This window comes from Mastomys coucha, unplaced genomic scaffold (genome assembly GCF_008632895.1).
Source record: "Mastomys coucha isolate ucsf_1 unplaced genomic scaffold, UCSF_Mcou_1 pScaffold3, whole genome shotgun sequence".
Classification (NCBI taxonomy): Eukaryota; Metazoa; Chordata; class Mammalia; order Rodentia; family Muridae; genus Mastomys; species Mastomys coucha.
Window position 1 is genome coordinate 72,067,695 of NW_022196909.1, and position 21,158 is coordinate 72,088,852.

The 21,158-nt window shown below is 51.2% G+C and overlaps 2 protein-coding genes across 4 annotated transcripts; both read right to left on the reverse strand.

Moving 5' to 3' along the window:
• Positions 1 to 48: 48 nt before the first annotated feature.
• On the reverse strand, positions 49 to 9,240 carry Khsrp (KH-type splicing regulatory protein). Its single transcript, XM_031348727.1, has 18 exons — positions 8,989 to 9,240; positions 6,713 to 6,809; positions 6,134 to 6,172; positions 5,994 to 6,033; positions 5,205 to 5,254; positions 4,977 to 5,048; positions 4,092 to 4,149; positions 3,712 to 3,886; positions 3,530 to 3,628; positions 3,203 to 3,301; positions 3,012 to 3,114; positions 2,457 to 2,702; positions 2,221 to 2,381; positions 2,036 to 2,145; positions 1,719 to 1,807; positions 1,429 to 1,629; positions 1,275 to 1,352; positions 49 to 1,185 (listed from the first exon to the last, which is right to left on the reverse strand). Exons 1-18 carry the CDS (start codon positions 9,238 to 9,240, stop codon positions 908 to 910), a joined length of 2,247 nt encoding a protein of 748 aa, XP_031204587.1. The 3' UTR covers positions 49 to 907.
• A 1,392-nt stretch (positions 9,241 to 10,632) lies between these two features.
• Slc25a41 (solute carrier family 25 member 41) lies at positions 10,633 to 19,942 on the reverse strand. Of its 3 annotated transcripts, none has more exons than XM_031348731.1 (7): positions 19,848 to 19,942; positions 18,116 to 18,271; positions 16,729 to 16,881; positions 16,528 to 16,590; positions 12,751 to 12,918; positions 11,742 to 11,889; positions 10,633 to 11,044 (listed from the first exon to the last, which is right to left on the reverse strand). In XM_031348731.1, exons 1-7 carry the CDS (start codon positions 19,863 to 19,865, stop codon positions 10,857 to 10,859), a joined length of 894 nt encoding a protein of 297 aa, XP_031204591.1. In that variant the 5' UTR covers positions 19,866 to 19,942; the 3' UTR covers positions 10,633 to 10,856. The 3 variants fall into 3 exon arrangements, with proteins under 3 accessions (XP_031204591.1, XP_031204590.1, XP_031204592.1); XM_031348730.1 differs by having other exon boundaries at positions 16,528 to 16,635; XM_031348732.1 differs by lacking the exon at positions 18,116 to 18,271 and having other exon boundaries at positions 16,528 to 16,635; positions 19,848 to 19,927.
• Between the last annotated feature and the right edge of the window lie 1,216 nt (positions 19,943 to 21,158).

Below are 21,158 nucleotides of genomic sequence, written 5' to 3' on the forward strand. Positions count from 1 at the left end.
ATATTTTCACAGATGAAGTTCATATCCATTTGCTTCATTTGCCTGCAGAGAGGGAGAGACAGGAATGGTCATGGCAGGAGGGCGGCCTGGCTACAAGAGGCTGCGACTCCAGGCAGTGGGCCAAGAGGCCGGGCCCAAGCCCCCAAAGGCTAAGCAGGGGCCGTGACTGTCTGTCTGGGGACTCCACTGGCCAGACTGCTCCTTGGTGGAGAAGCAGGAGGGAAAGGAAAAGGAGGAGTAGTCTGCAGCAGAAGCCAGAGGTGTGGAAGAGGGCACACAGGGGAGAAGTGCCAGGGGGGAAGAGGGGACAGAGGAGGGAGGCGGCAGCTTGGCGTCACAACATTCAGATCATGGTGTCCCCACAACACCCCTGTGAGGTAGGTTGGAAGGTGGCAACGATCGTCATGCCCACTTCACAGACAAGACCGGGACACAGAGGCAAGAACACAAGAGATGGCCTTGCCAGGCAGGGAGGGCCCAGTCCCCTCAGTGGGCTCCCCTCCATCCCAGCAGAGCCAGGGCCGCCTGCAACACAGTTACTTGGACATGGGGGATAAAGATGATGGCTTTAAAAAAAAAAAAGAATAAAAAAAGAACAAAACCCAAAATAGTGATGCTGAGAAGGGGGGAAAAATAGACATTTTCTTCCCATGTAGCCAGATTTTGAGCGAGCGGGTTCAGCAACTGGCATGGCACCCAGCACAGTCCCCACTTCCTGCCCCCACCTGGGACACCCCAGCAGTTCAGAGTTCCACCTTTGCAGCTGGTGCCCCCAGCACCCGACAACGTCGCACCAACAGTGGCTACCGGAGAAGCCTCTTCCGTGAGCCTCTGCACCCATTGAGCGCTTCCCAGCGGCGGGGCTGCGGGGCTCTGGGAGACTCTGGCCACGCGCCCGAGGCTGGCATCAAGGGCACACCCCGCAGGGGAAAGGGTTTCCGGCGCTACCCACTAAGGCTGGATGGACGGTGGCCGGGGGTTGGAAGGAGAATGGAGGAGGAGGAGGGTGGCAATTCCCACTTGCCTGCTGCTGTCCCTGCTGGGTGGGAGGTGGCTGTGGGCCACCAGGGCCTGGGGTCTGTCCGTAGTAAGCAGCCTGCTGTCTGTAATACTCAGCCCAGGCAGCACTATAATCAGGCTGGGAGCCAGGGGGTGCTCCAGGACCCCCTCCAGTGGCCACTTGTGCTGTGGGCACAGAGAAGATAATGAGTGGCTGGCAGAAGAACCTATCCCTGACCCACCAGCCCCACCCCTGTCCCTACCCAGCAGCTAACCTTGCTTCTTGTAGTACTCCTCCCAGGCCTTGGTGTAGTCCTGTTGTGGTGGTGCCCCAGGCTGCTGGGGCTGCTGGCCTGAGGAGCAGGGTAGGGTGTCAAGGCAGTTGGACCCTGTGTAGGACACCCCACTGCTCCCCAGCACTGAACTTACCAATTTTTTTGTAATACTCTTCCCAAGCCTTGGTGTAGTCAGACTGGCCAGTGGGTGGAGGCTGGGGGGGCTCTCCCTGTGCAGGCGGGGCTGCTGGGGCTGGGGCGGGGCCGGGCACGGGCCCTGGGGGTTGCTGGTAGTAGTGGGAGTAGTAGGCAGCCCAGGCGGCATTAGGGTCTGTAGCCGCTGCAGCAGCTTTGTCTATAGGAGGAGATGTCTACAGGTGAGGAAGGGCACAGTAGTTGGCCTGGTGTCACTCCCCAAATTTCCTATGTGGTGTTGACACTTACTTGGGTCGTGAGGGGCAGGTGGTTGCCACTGGGGGTAGGTATTGCCCCAGCCCTGAGGCGGGTACTGGTGAGGAGGGGGACCACCAGCACTGCAGGGGAGGAGAGAAGTGGCCATGAGAAGTGGTTCAAGGGTGTGAAAACACAAGTCTTCATCGACACCCAAAAGCTGGGGCTGACATAGAACCAAGGTCAAAAGCAGTGGGAGTCTCATGGCAACTATCACACTGGGCTATATACAGCCCAGTGAGAAAGGGCCGGTCCCTCTTTTTCTAGGCCCCACAACACTAAACACAACCCAGGAGCCAAGAAGTACTCACTGTGGGGGCGCCCCTGGAGGCCCCTGGTTGAAGGGTCCAGGGTTGAAAGGACCCATGGGTCCAGCAGGGCCTGGTCCCCCAGGGCCTGGTCCAACTGGGCAGAGGGGACCCTGAGGGAAAAAGTGACAGCTGCAGTGAGCAATCCAAGGGGGAGAGGGTACCTTCACTAGCACCAGTGGACATACCTCTATCTTCTCTTCAATGAGCTGCTTTGCATGGTCGATCTGCTGGGGTGATCCCCGGATCACAAACAACTTGAAATTGGGGTCCCCGTTGGGCGGCAACTGCCGAGATATTTCCACAAAGGCGCCTGTCTGCTGGTTAATGGCCTTCACATTCTCCCCGCCTGTGGGACCACGATTAGTGAAGGGCTGACAAGTGCAGAGTCAGGTAGACAAAGGGCAGAGTGTTGGGGACTCACCTCGGCCAATGACCAGCCCACACTTATGGGTAGGAATGGAGAAAGTCATCTCCCCTCCAGGAGGGCCCCAGTTGCCTTGGCCTCGGCCCCGGCCCCTGCCCCCAGGGGGCATGCCAGGGGCCCCCGGAGGACCTGGGGGCCCACTCCGAAGACTCTGGAGGAGGTCATTGATGATCCGGGCTGCATGTTCACACCGATCTGGAGGCCCCATGATGTGAGCAATCTTCTCAGGGCCGGTCCCATCATCTGACATCCATACCATGAAACAGATATTACCCAAAGCAAAGCCAAGCTCCCTCAAAGACAGTGCCCTCAGAGATCAGCTCCTCTGATTTGCTGCCTCCATGTAGACAAGCACGAAGCTTGTCCACACTCAGAGTAACAGCTTGAGCATCCTCCCACCTTTGAAATCCACATAACTAAGCAATCTTAGAGAAACTGGTCCCAGAAAAGCAACTGACAAGAACTGGGCACCAAATCTCTACAGGCAATGAGGGTCTGCAAGAGCTGGGGGGTAGCACTAGTGCCTGAGACAAGGTGGCACCCACCCCTCACCTTGCTTGAACTGGATGCGCACACCGGCATCATTCTGGATCTTCTTGATCATCTCTCCACTCCGGCCAATGACTACACCAACTGAATGCCTGGGTACAGGCACCTGGGAGGCCAGGGGACAGAGTTACCTGGTGTGCCCCTAGATCTGCTCTGCTCCGAGCTGCCCACCTCCCTGAAGTGCTTGCACTCACATCAATGCCTCCACCAACCCGAGATCCATATTCATTGCGGTCCCCAAAGCCACCTTGGTCACGTTCTCGCAGGATGTCCATCACCATCTCACAGGCTTGCTGTGAACATACCATACTGAACAGTGGGAACAGGCAAGTATGCTGCCACTGCACCCACCTCCTGGCACCTGTGAGGGTCTCCCACATCTCCATGGAGCTGCAAAATGTCTTACAGAGCTGTTCACCCTGGGCAAGAAGCTGAAGGGCTTAGGGGAGGCTGCTGCTGGCAATAGCCAGGCAAGGCTGGACAGTAAAGCCTTTTGAAGTCCATGCTTTCTGGGAGCTCACCTGTACTTTGTATGGGTCCCCGATAATCCGCAGTGGTTTGTCCACATTTGTGTTCTGGGAGCCATCCTGAATTAAAATCATCTTCACCCCAGCCCGCTCCTGCAATGTAAGTGCCTGTCAGAGGCAGTCTCGGAGTGCTGGAGAATGTGGGGACTAGTGCTTTGGCTTGTGCCAACACACACCTGCAGCTGCTTGATGGTCTCTCCACCCTTGCCAATGACCAGGCCAGCCTTGCCAGCAGGGATCATGATCTCCTGCACTGTGCCATTCTGACCCCCATTGGCGTTGTCGTGGAACTGTCCTGGGGGGCCCCCACGGCCCCGAGACACGATATCATCCAGCATCATCTTTGCCTTTCTGGGAAGATAATAGGGTGGCACTCAGAGTGTGCATCTGGAGCACACCCACCTCAGGTGAGTTATCTGGTGGGTGCAAAGGGCCTGGGGCTGTTTGAGATTGAGAGGTGGGTATCAATTTGTCCACAAAGATCTAGGGAGAAGTCTGGTGGAGAGGACACACATAGGTGTCATTAACTCTGCAGGAAACCCAGGTGGGGACTTACTGGACAGACTCGGGTGCTCCAGTCAGAGACACGCTGCGCTCAGGGAGGCCACCACTATCTGCAAAGAAGAGGGGCTCAGTGCAGAGAGGGCTGTTGCAGTAGGGGACAAGAAACTTCCAGAACAGCCAGCAGCCCTCTCCTAAAAATCATTTCACCCCCTGCCATGAGACACTAGCAAGGCTGCTTCTTTAAAACCCAGCAGGGACCGGGCAGTGGTGGTGCACACCTTTAATCCCAGCACTTGGGAGGCAGAGGCAGGCGGATTTCTGAGTTCGAGGCCAGCCTGGTCTACAGAGTGAGTTCCAGGACAGCCAGGGCTACACAGAGAAACCCTATCTCGGGGGAAAAAAAACAGCGAGGGAAGACAGAACTTAGGAGGTAGACATGCAGAGCACCACATCCCTCCTAGCACCCAGAGGCCAAGGCAAGAGGATAGTGAGGGAAAAGGGGAGACTCCAGAAATCAGCTCAGGATTACCCTTAACAGCATCTAAAGGGAGCCTCCATGTACACAGAAACAGACCCAAGCAACCTGAGAGCCTGCCACCTAGAAAGTGGTGCCTCCACACCCACGCCCACATTCCCCTAGACCACCCCAAATGCAAAGGGGGAAAAATAAGGGCAGGGATATGGCTCAGGGAGCAAAGGTGCTCACCACCAAACCTGGTAATCTTAAGTTAAGTATCTGGATTCCTTATGATTGGGGAGAGAGCTAACCTCTGACCTCCACGTGTATGCCATGATAGGTGCACGCCCCAACACACACATAAAAATATACACTAGAAATATTCCCACTGTGGCACCTCTACTTATAAAGGAAGTATCTACCCAGCAGAGCCAGCTTTGCCCTGGGGTTCCAGGTAACTTTACAGATGGAGGGTCGTACCTGGTGAGATCTGAACTTTGCAGCCTGAGTCCTGCTGGATCTTGTTTATCTGCTCACCACCTCTGCCAATGACTGGGCGGGAAGAAAAAAAGGTGAAGGCTGAGTGAGGGCACCCAGACCAAGGCTCCCCACCAGTAGTCCCTTGGACAATATCACACAGAAATCCCTTGGCCAGAGGTAGCCAGGAGCTCTCAGGCCCCCACCCTCATCAAGGGGACCCACACTCACTCAAGCCCACCATGCCGTCCGGAACCCTATACTCTTCTGTCATTGAGGTCCTGTGAGAAGAGACACTCAACATCAGCCTCCAGCTAGAGGAGAGACGACGCAGCTTTTCTGGAAAGGCCTAGTAGCCCTTTGAAGCTCCAGGCTTTTTGCTACATACCCTGATACTACATCAAGGGCAATGTCTTCAGGGCCAGAGAGTCTACAAGTGGCCCATGGCAATCCCATTTCCTTAGGTAAGAACACTAGAATTTGGTTTTGGAGACTGAATTCCATATAGCTCAGGATGGCTTTGAATTCCTGATCCCCTTGCCTTAACCTCCCATGTGGTTAGATAGATATGTATCACCTTGCCAGGTTATTTGTTTTGAGGGTGAGTGCTCTATTGACTGAGTTACAGCTTCCCCACCTTGTACGTTTTCATATCACACTGACAATTCACAAAGCAGTAAAAAGGGGGCTTGTCACATAGTTCACCTCATTCTCCAGTTAGTATCTATTGTATTTCATGAAGCTACAGACTCATTCAAAGAAAACTAGTAGCCTATCTCAACAACCTAGTCATATTCACCCCAGGCCATCTGAGGCATACTCCACAGGTTCTAATCACTCTGGGAGCATTTGATCATTAGCCCAGTGCTGAATCATGTTACAATGGTCACAATCCTCGCCCCCCAACACTCACAGACACAAGTGCACCCTTTTCCCCACCCATCAGCATCCCCTGGCTCCAGAGATGCATCCATGCCAGCCTCTAAAACAGAGACAGCAGGCAGCCAGTAAACAGCTTACCTGGGGGGAGGATGGATGGGTCCCAGTTGAGAACCAATTGCTGGGAAGAGAAATTCAAAGCAGAGACTAGCTTAGCATCTATCTGGGCTCCCCAAACCCAACCCATGATGCCCCTGCTTGCACACACCCAGTGGACTTACAGTCTCCCTGGGAAGCCAGTTTCTTGCTGTCTGGCTGGTCTGTGGATGAGAGAGTCTGTCAGATGTGACAACACCCACCCACCAGCGCCGCCTCAACCCCAAAGCTGGTGCAGTATGGTTTAGGCATAGTCACCACCAGTACTTCGTGACAGCCAAGACGAAGGGTTAGAAGGGGAAACATGCCCAAGCCATCCACCACCTCAGAGAGACAAAGTTCACTTTTAACACACGAACAGTATTAACACCACAGGGTCCTCTTCCAGATTAGAGTCAGACTTGCCCAGGAAACAAATGTCCCGCTTAACAGCTACCTTGCACCCTGTGTTTGTCTCTATCAGAAAAGGAGCAATCTTGAGACCCTACCACTCTCCCTGGTCATAATCACCTGCCCTTCTCTCAGCTATCTGATACTTAAGGGTGGCAGATGGAACAAAAAGCTGGGCTGGCTCCCCTGTCTTGAAGCCCCACTGGGACAAAATGCTACTCTCAACCCCAGTCCTCCCTCTCAGGTGAGAGCCAGCAGCTGCTGCCACCGCCGCCACTACCACCACCGCCACCACCACCACCACCAGAAATTACCTCCATCTTCCAGCTGTCTCTTTTGGCCCCCAAAACCAAAATCAGGAGTGTTGTTATTCACGGTGGTAGCAGCATCACCTCCGATTTTGGCTGCAATCTAGGGTGAGGTAGAAGTATAGGTGAGTTACCATCCCAAGCAACCCTCAAGTTCATCTCTAGCCTTGGTTTGGAGTGGCTCTCCCTGATTTTGAAGAGTGTGGGCATACACACTCTAGAAGCTTTTATGAATGTCTCCCAAGTTTTCTAAGAACTACAGGTCCCTGTTCCCATCATAGTCAGGACCTGTGCCCACAAGCTGTTCTAAGTGCAAAAGAAACAGCAGCTGAGGAGGACAAGGATTCCTGGATCACCTCCCACAAGTGGCCTAGACAGCAAACAGGACTTCAGTGTGGTCGTCCCTCCAACTTTCCTGTCACTTACCCTGGACATCTTTACAAAAACATCCTGAGACATCTCAGCCAAGCTTCTACTTTCAAGGCACCTGACATCCCAGTATGACCAAAACAAAAGCCCCTTAGGGGCACACACTGAGTTTCAAGTGCACAGGGAATATATACACATCACTCCTAAACCAGCAAACACATCCCAAATCCTGAACTTAGGATCTGGCCTACTCCATTATAAAAACCAAAAAATTGTGCTTCCCCTTGACAGGGAGTGTCACCCCAACTGAAAGCACTTACTTACCCCGGGAAGCTGCCTCTCAATCAAGACATTTTGGGGGATGACCAGAAAAAAGGCATCCAAAGCCCATCCCACCTTGGAGGAAGGCAGATATGATAATGAAGAGGGCAGTAACCCTCCCACCTAGGGAGGAGCCAGTCCTTAGCCCAGAGGCCTTGGGACAAGCCCAGGATGGCCTGTCTAACTTTCAGAATTTACCTGAGTGGGATTGTGAACAAAGCTGAGCTGGGTCACACCAGCACATAACACTTTTATATGCTGTCATCAAAACAAGTCATGTTCCCAGAGAGAGACAATTTTTTTGAAATCAAACAGTAAAATGCAGGTTCCTGTGTCCGCCTTCCCCACCTCATTTCAAAGCCCAGGCTCTGTAACAAAGGGTCCTCTCTTCACCATCCAGATCCAACAGAAAGGGCTTCTCCCAGCCCCTTACCAAATCCCTTCCTAAGGAAGGTACAGAAATGGGATAGGTTGGGGGACCCATTTTGATATGAAAATAGAAGTAACGGTGTGTAAAGCAAGATCCTCTAAAAGGTAGTTGTTAAACTTCTGGGTGGGTGCAAATATGTGCCAAGATGGGTTCCACCCCTTCTAAGTATATGGCCAAGCTCAGTCCCTGTGCAAACCTAGGACTCAGTCTTAGGATCTAATATATTCTGAGCCCTCATGTTTCTGAATGGTGGTCCTCTAGCATCCTGCAATGCAACTTTACAAACCCTGAGAAGCGCAGGGCAGTGGGGGTTGGCACACGCCTTTAATCCCAGCACTTGGGAGGCAGAGGCAGGTGGACTTCTGAGTTCGAGGCCAGCCTGGTCTACAGAGTGAGTTCCAGGACAGCCAAGGCTACATAGAGAAACCCTGTCTCAAAAAAACAAAAAAACCCAAACAAACCCTGAGAAACTCTTGGAGACTCTAGGATTCCAAGGGTTCAAAGAGGGGCCTCACAGCATCTTTGACCCCATCCCTGATGAACTCAGGAAGAGCTCTTACAGACCTGCCTCAGTTTCCACCCCATGAGCTGTAAGGGGAGTGGCTAAGTGCAAAGCCAGGAGTGATTCTTGGGGATACCCTCTTAACGTTCAAGCTCTAGGAGACCTCCAAAAAAGAAACACTCTTGGACTTTAGAGTGGTCCTCAGAATACAAACCTTTATGCCCTGAATGGAAATAACGGGTGCAAGCTCGGGGGTGGCTCTTGGGGACACTGTCCCAGACTGCAACCTTTGTGGGTCCTAGAGGAATCCTCTAGTACACTCACCCACGGAAAAAAAAAAAAAAAAACCCTGGGAATTCCAAAGCTGCAACCTTCCTGTTCTAATAGAGAAGTCCTGGTGCAAGTCAGGGGTGGGTCTCAGGGACCCCAAAGGCTGCAAGCCCTGGTATCCTAAGAAGAATCGTCCAGTGCAAAGTGCAGTTTTCGGAGATCCCCCTCCTTCTGCGCACTCTTAACTCCACGCACACAGAGGGTCACCCTCATACCCTGACGGCCCTAGAATCCACGCCCCGAGCCCGCCGCCCACGTGACCCTCCCGCGACCCCGCGCGCGCCGCTGCCCCCTCCCCCGCGCGCGCACGCGCCCTCGCGGCCCCCTTACCTGGCGGGCCCGCTGCACGGCGTCGGCGAAGGCGTCCTTGCGGATCCCAGGGCCGCCGCCACCGGGAGGCTGTGAGGGGCCCCCGGACGCGCCTCCTCCACCGGGGCCACCGCCGCCAGGGCCTCCGCTGCCCCGGTCTCCCGCGCCCGGTGGGCCCGGCGGAGGGCCTCCTCCCGCTCCCGCGGCTCCTCCTCCGCCGCCAGCGGGAGGCGGAGGGCCGGGCGGGGGACCTCCGGTGTTGTAGTCCGACATGGCGCAGCGGGGACGGGCTTGGTGCGGAGGCTTCAAGCTGAGGAGGCGGCGGCGGCTCAACGCGGGAACAAGGCCTCGCTCCACACGGCCGCAGAGCACGATGGGAAGCCAGCGGCTGGGAAGGCGACGGGGGGGGGGGGTTGCGGAGGGGGGAAGAGGGGCACCTCCTCCCGCCAGCGGCTTGACGGAGGCGCGGAACAGCCAGTAGTGTGCGGCTATCACTCTACGTCCGCCAATCGTGGGCCGTAAATCCGGGCGACCAGTCAGAATTTCGGAAGACGCAGGGGGCGGGAGGCACGATGTGACTGACGCTTCCAGGACTCAATAGACCTAGGGCTGTTGGCGCTGGGCGGGCAATTGGAAGTCACGCGAGACGTCAGGAGGCCCAATGAAGCGTGAGTTCCACATTCTCGGGGCGGCTCTAGGATGAGAATGAGGGCTCTGATCAGTCACGTGGGCATGGGGCGGGGCTTCCGAAAGTTCTCTCGGATAAGTGGGCGGGCGCTCGGCAAGATAGTCGTAAACACCAGCTAATGAATACACGTAGGAGGCGGTGCTTGCCAAGATTGGCAGTCATGTAATCCAGTCCCTGAAGCATTTTGGACGATGCGCTTGGATTTGGACTTGACTTTTCTCAGAATCCATGTCCTCTGACTTCTGAGCCAATGGCTGAGCGACAAGGGCAAGCGTTCAATGATTGACCCCTCCATGGACAAATAGCAGTAACGGAAGTAATAGTGCCCTCTTTTGTGGAGAGCCAGTGAAAGCTCATCTGCATTGGGGTGGAACCCGCTACCAGACGGCAAAAGCGGATTAGTGGGAGCAGAAGTGAATGGCAGAGGACGTGGGAGGTAGTGATCTGCTGCCGGAACTATGGGCAGACCTTAAGTCAGCGCTCTAGTGGCCTTGCACGTGGCCTGCTCGAAGTCTTGGGGGTCTATATTTCTATAGGTTAGTGGGTGACCCGAAATTGAGTGAAGCATCTAGGGATATCCTGAATTTTCCCTCATACAAGGGACCTAGAGCCTTCACTTCCAAGACACATGGCACCAACTCCTCAAACTTCAAGCCTATTCCCAACCTCGACCCAGGCCCCCCACCAGGGGTACAAGCGTCCTGCTCCCAACCCTGAACTCAGAAGGGATCCCAAGTTCCCACAGGGCTTCAAACTTCCAGTTGTCACCCTAAGCCTAGAAGTCCCAGGTCCATTTACAGGGGTTCAAGACTCCTAGCTCCCAGCCTGGACCCAAAAATCTCAGGTCCCCCTGATTCCCCAAGTTGTCAGGGTGGGGATTGAACCTGGGATCTAATAAATACTAGGCAAGCACTCTGAACGATACACCCCCATCTCCCAGCTCCCCACCCAGAACCAGCTAATCCCAGACACAGACATCCAAAACTATCTTTATTCGTTGTCTGCATTTTCTCTTGGACAAGCCTGCAAAAACCAGGCTGGGAATCCCAACTCAGAATCCCAACTGGAGGACTCTCAGCACTTTTCTAACTCTAGTCCTGGTTGGTTTTTGCAAACCTAAATGGCCTTACGGCCTGAGCCTTGGAGTGCTTTTGAGACTTAGGGACGCTAGGTCTTCCATTCTCTTCTTGTTCAGGGCAGGTCATCTGCTCAGGACTTGTACACCCAGGGTTTGCTTCATGGCTTCATACACCAGGTAGCTGATGCCGCCTGCTGGCAACACCTTCAGTAATGTGGGTGTCATGCCTCTGTACAGCCCCGGCCAGCCCTGCTGGCTCAGTATCCTCTTGAAGACTCCCAACATGGTGGGGTTGGAGCCTTCCACAGTGTCTGTGTATAGACAAAGACAAGGTTAACACTGGGTATGATATGAGATTCACTGTGAAGAATCTGAGTCATACTTTGAGGGAGTTTGTAGAGCTCATTTGGTTATTGTTATATATGTATGTATGTTGAGATGGTATCATGTAGTGCAGGTTGGCCTAGATCTCCATATATGTAGCTGAGGCTAGCTTTGAACTCTTACTTCCCTTGCATCTCTGGAATAACAGCACTACTATACCCAGTTTATGTAGTACTGGGGATTGAGCCCGTGCATATTAGGCACACTCTTTTCTTTGAGCCCCAGCTTCAAGGTAGCTGAGGCTTGCCTTCCAAATGATGGGTGATAGGCATGGTTTTTGTTTGTTTGTTTTTGTTTGTTTGAGACAGGGTTTCTCTGTACCCCTGGCTGCCCTGGAACTCACTCTGTAGACCAGGCTGGCCTCGAACTCAGAAATCCGCCTGCCTCTGTCCCCCAACTGCTGGGATTAAAGGTGTATGCCACCACTGCCAGGTGATAGGCATGTTAATTTGAGGGCTAGGATTAGATTGGTGGTGAGCATAAGCTTTGGTGGGTCCAGTACTTAGCAAAGGTGTTCCAAATGGGTTATAGAGAGGCTGGGAGTTGGCGGGAAGGTGAGGGAGTCCAGAGAGCTGGAATGAGACAAGAACAGCTGTGGGTAATGGCTCCTGGAGCCAGGCTCACCCTGGGCCTGCATCCGTGTGCGCACCAAAGTGAGTGGGTAGCTGGCCATCTGGCCACAGGTCGTGGACAGTGTTACAGATGACAAGCTGAGAAGGCCACTGGGATCCTTCGTGTCCCTGCCCGACTTCTGCCACAGGCACCGGAGGAGCTGCAAAAGGAGGCAAGAGTGCTCTTGATAAGAATCAAAACAGGCATGGTGGTACACACCGTTAGTCCCTTCACTGTTGAATCAGTGGCTGGTGGGTCTCTAATTTCAGGGACAGCCAAGGCTACATACTAAAATACAATCTCAGAATCAAGACCAGGTGACAGTGATGACACACACCGTTAATCTCAGCACTACGAGGCAGAGGCTGGATGATCCCTTTAAATTTGAGACTAGCCTCATGTACATACTGAGTTCTAGTTCAGACAAGGCTACATAGTGAGACCCTGTCTTAAAAAAAACAAAACAAAACAAAACAAAACAACAGGCTTTGGATCTCTGAGTTCAAGGGCAGCCTGGTCTATAGAGTGAGTTTCAGAACAGTCAGGGCTACACAGAGAAACCCTGTCTGGGGGTCAGGGGACCAAACAAAAGCTGGGTTGGAGAGATGGCTTCCAGGTAAAAAGCATTTCTCACCCTTGAAGAAGACCCAAGTTCAGTTCCCAGCACCCAAATGTTGGCCTAATCTAAAAAATAAGATTTAAGAGAAGGAACAGGGGGCTGGAGCAGTTAAGAGCACTGACTGTTCTTCCAGACGCCCTGAGTTCAATTCCCAGCAACCACATGGTGGATCACAACCATCTGTAATGGGATCTCATGCCCTTTTCTGGTGTGTCTGAAGACAGTTATTGTGTGCTCATATACATAAAATAAATAAGGAGAGAGAGAGAGAGAAAGAGAGAGAGAGAGAGAGAGAGAGGGAGAGAGGGAGAGAGAAAGAGAGACAGAGACAGAGACAGACAGAACAGGGAGAACGCTACGGGCTGACCTGAAGCCAATGTTCTCTCCTCTGGGGACACACACCTCATAAACAGCCAGGTCAGTGCAAGCATAGGGTATGATGCCCAACATGTTGGGCAGGTAGCCTCTGTATAGGGCTCGGGTGCCATCCCGTTCCAAGATCTGCCTGGCACAGTCCAGAAGCCCTTTATACTGGCCAGTGAAACGAAGGGTCAGCCGAGTCTTGAGTACCTGGAGCAGAAGGAGGTCCATTTGGTTAAACACTCTCTGCCAGCCTGTCACCCTAGCCCAGCACTTGTAGGTGGAGGTATTGTCAAGGGTTCAGTTATGCATATGCAGCATGAGATAGGCCATCTATATGGAAAAGAGGGAGCCACTAGCTAGGTTCTCACTATAACATAGTATCTGTGGCTGTTGAGCTTTTTAAGGATTAAACCCACATTATCTGCTAACACACCCATCATATTGTAACACTGCAAGGCTGGAGAAGAGGATCACAAACTTCAGGCCAACCTGGGCTACATACCAAGATCCTTTCATGAAAAAAAAATAGTTTGAGGCTGTGGCTCTTTTAGTAGAGGGCATGCCTAGTATGCCTTGAGTTTTATTCTAGCACCCCCATAAACTGGGTATGGTGGCACATACCTGTGATCTCAGTACCCAAAAGTATAAAAGAGACAGGAAGATTAAAGTCACCCTGTTATATAAGGAGAGTTCCAGTCCAGCCTGGGCTACAGTGGAATCCACCTGTCTCTGCCTCCTAAGTGCTGGGATTAAAGGCGTGGGCCACCACTGCCCGGCCTGGTCTTTATTCATAGTGGGTTCCAGGCCAGCCACAGCTACATAGTAACACACTCTATCTCAAAAGAAGGAGTGGGGCTGCAGCTGGGCAATGGTGGCGCACACCTTTAATCCCAGCACTTGGGAGGCAGAGGCAGGCAGATTTCTGAGTTGGAAGCCAGCCTGGTCTACAGAGTGAGTTCTAGGACAGCCAGGGCTACACAGAGAAACCCTGTCTCAACAAAACAAAACAAAACCAAACAAAAAAAGAAAGATGAGCTGACTTCAAACTCTCACAGATTCTGCTTCCAGAGTGCTGGGATTAAAGATGTGTTCCATCACCTTACGAAGCCTGAAAAGCTGTTTTAACAAAACGAAACAAAACAACAAAAAATGAACTGGCAGTGGTGGTGCATACCTTTGATCCCAGCACTAGGGATGCAGAGGCCAAGATCTCTGACTTTGATGCCAGCCCAGTCTGGTCTACAGATTGAGTTCTAGGACAGCCAGGGCTACACAAAGAAACCTAGTCTGGTGGAGAAGCACAATCCAATCATGGCATCTAACTGCAATCATTCCCCAAGGCCCAACCAAATTTCCACTCTGAGTTTGTTTGAGGAGGGGTCTGAAGCAGCCCAGACTGACTTCTAGTTTACTATGTAGCTGAGGAGGACTGAAAGGTCAAGATTATTGTGAGATACATAGTGAGTTCAAGGCCAGCTTGGGCTACATGAGACTTCATTTCAAAATCAGAAGAGGCTTGTGAGATGCCTCAATGCATTAAGGCATTTGGTCCAAGCTTGATGATTGAGTTTGATCTTGGGACCCACCTGGTAACTCCAGCTCCTGGGGATCTGATGGTCTCTTCTGACATCTGTAGGCATTGCATATACATATACAAATGGACATACCAAAAAAAAAAGCACACACAAAAAAAAACCAGGACAAGGATGACAGGATGTAGTTCAGTGGTTGAGTGCTAGCCTATCATGTATAAAACCTTGCACTTAATCTTCACTGGAGCTCCTGCCCCACAAGAAAAGAGGCACCCTCCATGAACACACACACATACACACACACACACACACACACACACACACACACACACACACAGAGAGAGAGAGAGAGAGAGAGAGAGAGAGAGAGAGAGAGAGAGAGAGAGAGAGAACCAAAAGCAAAACCTTAACTTCTGATACACAAAAACGTCTCCAAAAATTTTTTTGAGGCAGGGCCTCATTCTGTAGGTCTGCTTGTTCTGGAACTATTTATGTACACTAGGCTGGCCTTCAACTCACAAGCATGCTCCTGCTTCTGCCTCTGGAGTGCTGCTGAAGTTATGAGTGTGGCCACCATGCCTGACTAAAAGTCTACAAGCTAAACAGGAAACTGGGAAGGCAGTATGAATGTCTTTGAGGCAAAGGCCTGGAGAGATGGGTGGTTGGGGGGGTCTATAAACCTTGGAACACATACATCTTTACACATCTGTCACAGCTGAGAGAAAAGACACGAAGCACACTAAGCTATGCACTGTACTTGTAGAAAAGGCAGCTTTGGGAAGGTCACATCGCACAAAGATCCTGGCAAACTGTAGGGAGAACTGAGGCTGACTGGGAACTTCTAGTTGACTTTGGACTAATCCTCAACTTCTGTAAAATTAGATTGTGCTGGGTGCAGTGTGCACACCTGGAGGCAGGAGGATCAGGAGTTTAGGGTCATTTTGGCTACATGGTGTGATTAAGGCCAGCCAGGGCTACATTTAAAAAAAAAAAAAAAAAAAAAAAAAAAAAAAAAAAAAAAAAAAAAAAAAAAACAACCAAAAAATACCCCAAAAGACACATCGCAATCCTTGCTCTTGTGTGTATGTGTGAACTTGAATGCTATAAAAAGGTTCGTAAGTAAGCTCAGGACCTTAGTCAAGTCAGACTAAGATAGCAGATCTGTAGGATTGTTGGAGACAAGGGATGGGGCATCTCAAGTGACAGATTAGTGCATGTCACATTGAGGAAACAGAGGTGCAGGGCTAGTGTGGTGGCTCGGTGATGAAGGCTTCCAGCATCCAAGAGGAAAGGAATGAAGGAGAAATCTGGCTTTAGTGTCTATGATTTTAGCACTTGGGAGGCCCAGGCAGGACTACAGGCCTGCTGTTCTAAGCCATGTCACAGTTTGAAAATTGTGTCAATCAAACAAAAGAGGAGGAGGGAGAAAGGGGGGGAGGAACAAGAAGAAGGGAATGAGAAGGAAGGGGTGGGGTGAGCTGAGGAACAAAGAAGGGAGAAGGGGAAGGAATGGGGCCTAGAAGATGGCTGCTCTCTTAGAGGACCCAGAAAAGTTCCAGCACCCACAAGGTGCTTCTGGCTCCCATGAACACCAGACCTGCACATGGTGCACAGATATACATGCAGGCAAAGTATCCATATATATAAAATACTTTTTGTTTTTGTTTTTGTTTTTTTGTTTTTCGAGACAAGGTTTCTCTGTCTAGCTCTGGCTGTCCTGAAACTCACTCTGTAGACCAGGCTGGCCTCAAACTCAGAAATTTACCTGTCTCTGCCTCCCAAGTGCTGGGATTAAAGGCATGAACCACCACTGCCCGGCAAAATAATACATTTTTAAAAGAAAAAGCAAGGCTAGGCAGTGGTGGCCTATGGTTTTAATCCCAGCACTCTAGAGGCTGAGGCAGGCAGATCTCTTTGAGTGCCAGGCCAGCCTGGTCTACAGAGTGAGTTCCAGGACAGCCAGAGTTAAACAAAGAAACTCAGTCTTAGGGGAAAACACAACACAACACAAAACAAAACAAAACAACAACCCCCTCCCCCAAAAAAGGAAGAGCAGAAGGGAGGAGAAAGGTGAGGAGAGAGAGCAAGGAGCAAGGAAGGGGAGAAAGAAATGAGAAGAGCAGAAGGGAGGAGCTTGAGACGGAGGAGAAGAAGAGGAAGGAGAAATGTAAAAGGTGGGAGAAGAAGGAGGGGAGCAGAATAAGGAGGATAAGGGGGTGCCCCAGAACCAGCCCAGCCCCCATCCCTTACCCCCCACCCCCCACCCCCCGTGCTTCTGCCTTACCTCCATGGGGTTGATGAGTGTCTGGGAGATGGCCACAGCCAGGGAGCCTGCGACCACCCGTTCCTGGAAGAGCGGGGATGTGTGCACACCGCAGAAGAAATTCTTAAACTACAGGGGGGAGTGGGTGTGAGAGAATCACCTGCCACTGTGCGTCTGGGGTGGGTGGAGGGGTGTCTTGCACTCTCCGGGCTTGTGGCTCACCTGCTCAAAGACAGAGAACTTGATCGCGTACTCCGGGGCGATCTTGAGCACGTTTATGCCATTGCCCCGCCAGAGTGAGCGGATGCCGCCCTCCTGGACCAGGCTCCGCAATCCACTGAGCAGGTTCTTGAAGTTACTCTTGGACGAGTACACCTGGTGAGAAAGAGGGGTAAGCAGCCCTGAGAGCCCGCCAGGTGTCCTTCCTCAAGCTCCTTACCTAAGGGGGTTTTCTAGGCGGGGACTCCACCTTGGCCCACTTGGTCCTCTAGAAGCTCACTGAGGGATTCTAAGCAGGGGCTCCACCCCTGAGCCATCCCTTTTATTTTGTGTTTTGACACAAAGTTTTCTCGCTAAAATTGTCTGAGCTGGCCTTGAAGTGGAGATCCTCCGGCTTCAGCCTCGTGAATAGCTGGCATCACAGGTTTGTGCCACGAGGTAGATCCATTTATTTAGTCTTCACATTTCTCTAAAGACCTCCATTGTAGGTCTTTAGAGAAATGTGATCACAAGTCTTTGGGATATTGTGTCAGGACCCTGTGTTCAAGTTCTTTCTGAGCTATCTGGTCTACTTACTGAGATGCCTAGAAATAAAATGTGACAAGAGGGCGCCGAGTAGGACAGTTAGAGCACTGGGCTGGTGGCTGGGACAATGGCTAATGGAGCAAGAACACCTCTTGCAGAGGAACCTCCTCTATTCCCAGCTCTCACGTAGTGGCTCACAGCCACTCCGGTTCTAGAAGGATCCACCGCCCTCTTCTGGCCTCCAGCAGCACTACATGTACACTGTGCACAGATACACAGTCAAACATATAAAATAAAAATACATTTTTCAAAAGAAAGGAGGTCTGAGAACGTTGCTTAGCAGTGAATGCGTCTCTGGTATGCATGAAGCCTTGGGATCCATCTTCAGTTTCTTCCATCCCCCAGCAGACATCTCAAAGACACTACCCACAACCCACAGATCTCCAAACCTTTCTACCTAGTATCATGTTAGACTCTGTGCCTGGGGTTCTCTAAACCTAGACCCAACATGACTCTACTTCCTGTCCCTATCTTCCACAACTTCAGCCTCAGCAACAACTTTTTTTTTTAAAAGATTTATTATTTATTTTATGTATACGAGTACACCGTTGCTCTCTTCTGACACACCAGAAGAGGGCATCAGATGCCATTGCAGATGGTTGTGAGCCACCATGTGGTTACTGGGAATTGAACTCAGGACCTCTGGAAGAGCAGTAAGTGCTCTTATCACTGAGCCATCTCTCCAGTCTAGCAACAACTTTTTTGGAGAGCTCTATGTCTAGTTCCAGTCCACTCTGAGTCCCATCATCTCCACCCCTCTCCATCTATACTGTCCTCACAGAGGGTCCCAGCCCCAGGGACAAACCTGCATGTACACCCTGGCTCTGTCCAGAGGTGCTGTCCCTGTGCGAGATACTGCCCCAGCCATGGCTCCAGAGAGCAGAAACTTCCACAGGGCCCCCTTGTTTTCCTCTTCCAAGACATCCACAGGGACCATCAGCTGCTCTCCTGTGTCCAGAACCTGCAAGAACAGCTGCTACTTGGCCACACTCAGCCCTAAAGGAGCTTGCTCCCTCTGGAGCACTGTTTCTGTTTGCTGCCTTGATGTGGACAATTCTTTGGAGGGGGTGATTCTGGTTTTGGTTTTTTGTTTGTTTTGTGGCAGGGTCTCACTTTGTAGCTCTGGCTGTTCTGGGACACGCTGTGTAGACTAGGCTGGCTTCCAATTCACAGAGATCTGCCTGCCTCTGTCTCCTAAGTGTTGGGATTAAAGCCATATACCACTACCACCCAGCTGATTTCTTTTTTTTTTTATTAGATATTTTTCTTTATTTACATTTCAATTGATATCTCCTTTCCCTGTTTCCCCTCAGGGATGGGGGACCTGTTTCCTTCCTCATCCCCCCCCCTCGGGGGTGGGGAACCTGTTTCCTGTCTCATCCCCCTGATTTCTGACTTTCTTAATGATTTACTTTTTGTTTGTGTGTGAAAGTACACCAAGAGAAAAAGACATTGGATTCAATGCATCTGAAGTTACAGATGGTTGTGGGTCAACATGTGGGTGCTGGGAACTGAGTTCTGGCCCTCTGTGAGAGCTCTTAACTGCTCCAGTCTGTTTTTCCATCTTTGTGCATGTGAGAGTGTGAGAGTGCATGCATGTATGTGTTACTGTGTGTGAATGAATGCACTCATGTGACTGTGTGTGTCAGAGAGTGCATGCATGTTAATGTGTATGTGGTGGTATGTGGGACTGTGTATGTGTGTGAGAGTACACACAAGTGAGTGTGTGTAGGGATATTTGTGACTGTGTGTGCGTAGTGGTTATGTGTCTTGTGTGTATGTATAGTCCAGGAGTTGATGTCCAGTGTCTTCCTGGACCTTCTATGTTGACAGAGTTCTCCTTTGAGCCCAGAGGCTCACCAGCTCATCTGGTCTAGCCAGCCAGCTTGCTCGCCCACTTGTCTCACCTCTGGGCTGTCTGGGTTACAGGTGGCCATCAGGCTTGCCCAGCATTTACACAGGTTCTAGCATCCTGAAGTCTGGCCTTATGCTTTGTGGAGTGTCAGGCACTTTATCTCCTTAGCCATCTCCTCAGCCCCAGCCTCCCTCTCTCCTCCCTCTCCCCCTTTTAAGACAGGGTCTCAAGTCTCCCCTTTTAAGACTGGTCTCTAACTCACTATACAGTCAAGGATGACCTTGAACTTCTGATGTCCTACCTGCAGCCTCCTGCGTGCTGGGATAACAGTGTGAACCAGCACATGGTCTCACACATGGTCTCAGTGTAGGCTATTCTACTCTGCCTTGGGGGAGAAGGTGCTCCATACCATGTAGGCCTCAAAGCTCTTCCTCTTGATCCAGCCTGTGCCACCTCACTCCCCAGACTTACCTGCTATGATGGAGGATGCTAAGGGTTATTCTCACCCATATGTCCAAACATATTCATGCATGTGTATGCACCCTGGGTTACAGGCTTCAGATAGTGGTAGGGTAAGGTGGGGAGGGGTGGAGGTGGGGCAGGGTAGAGCTTTCCTAAATAAGGCCTTGACCCTCTTAAGCAAGGTCTGAACCTTCCAACGAGGATCCTGATCCTGAGTTACCTCCAGATGGACTCCCATAGCTGCTGAAGGATTAGGGTCCCAGTCTCAGTGTCCCCTGGGGCGTCTATCCAGCTCCCAGCTGAAAGTGGCTGGTTATCTGGCCTTGTGATTTTAGGGGTAAGGGGAGGATGAGGTCACAAAAGTGCTTGTGAGCTCACAAGCATGATGGTAGGCAGTGTGGCTGATGTCTGTCTTCCCACAGTGTCCACATCCTAGTCCCCACAGCTCAGGAAGAGCCAGTGTGGCCCTCTGAATGGTGCCTAACCAATATTTATTTATTCATTTGCTTTGTTTTGAAACAGGGTGGCATGTAGCCCAGGCTGATCTCAAACTCACCAAGTAGGTAAGCATGAATTTGAGTTCCTGGTCCTCCTGCCTCCAGCTCCCAAGGCAGGAAGCAGAATGGAGTTAGTGTTGAACAGAGACAGAACTTTGGTATAAACAGAGAGTTCTGGAGATGAGTGGTGGGGATAGCTGCAGAGCCCAGTAGATGAGCTCCATGCTGCCACGTCTGCATACAATAAAAATGTTTTTAAAAATTCTTTTTCTTTTATTTTAAAGTAGGGATCAGTGAGACTGGGTCTCACGTAGCACTGGATGATCTTGAGAAAGACTCTGAAGTCCCAATCCGCCTGCCTTTACCAGTTCATGTGCTGTACCACCCAGATTTAAAGTTCCCCTCCCCCACGTTGCAGGAAATATTAAAGAAGAATCACTCCTATTAAAAAAGAAAACTCTCCTGCCCTGCCGGACCATGTTCCCTCTCTAGTGCCCGTACTGGCTGGCCACAACACTATGCCCTGCTATTCTCTCCCAGTTAGCAAGGTCATCTCACTTACATGCAAAGCCCCACACACCCCACAATCAGTCATCTAGAGCCTAGCTACCCAGTAGAAACATGACTCTTAAGGCTTGATTATCCAATCAGGTTTATATATCAATAAGATCACAATTTATAAGATGCCAACAATAATTTCAGAGCCAATTGATAAAGATAATGCTTTAACCCAGTTATTCTAACCTTGTGAAAATCTTAGCTACCTGTGGCTGTTTAAAACTATGCAGGATCTGGATTATCTTCCTGTTCATCTGCCTCCATGTTGATTTCTCTCCACTCTCCCTGACCTCTGACCTGTCTCATTCCTAAACTTCTAACTCCGTCTCTCAATTCCTGTCCAATCACAGGCCTGTCACATCCCTAATGTGATTGGACAGAGAAAATGCTGCAACATTTCACCCTTTCTGTTTAGTTAAAAAAAGAGAAAAGAAAAACCAACTTTCTCTCAAAATATAAATTGAACACAACTATTA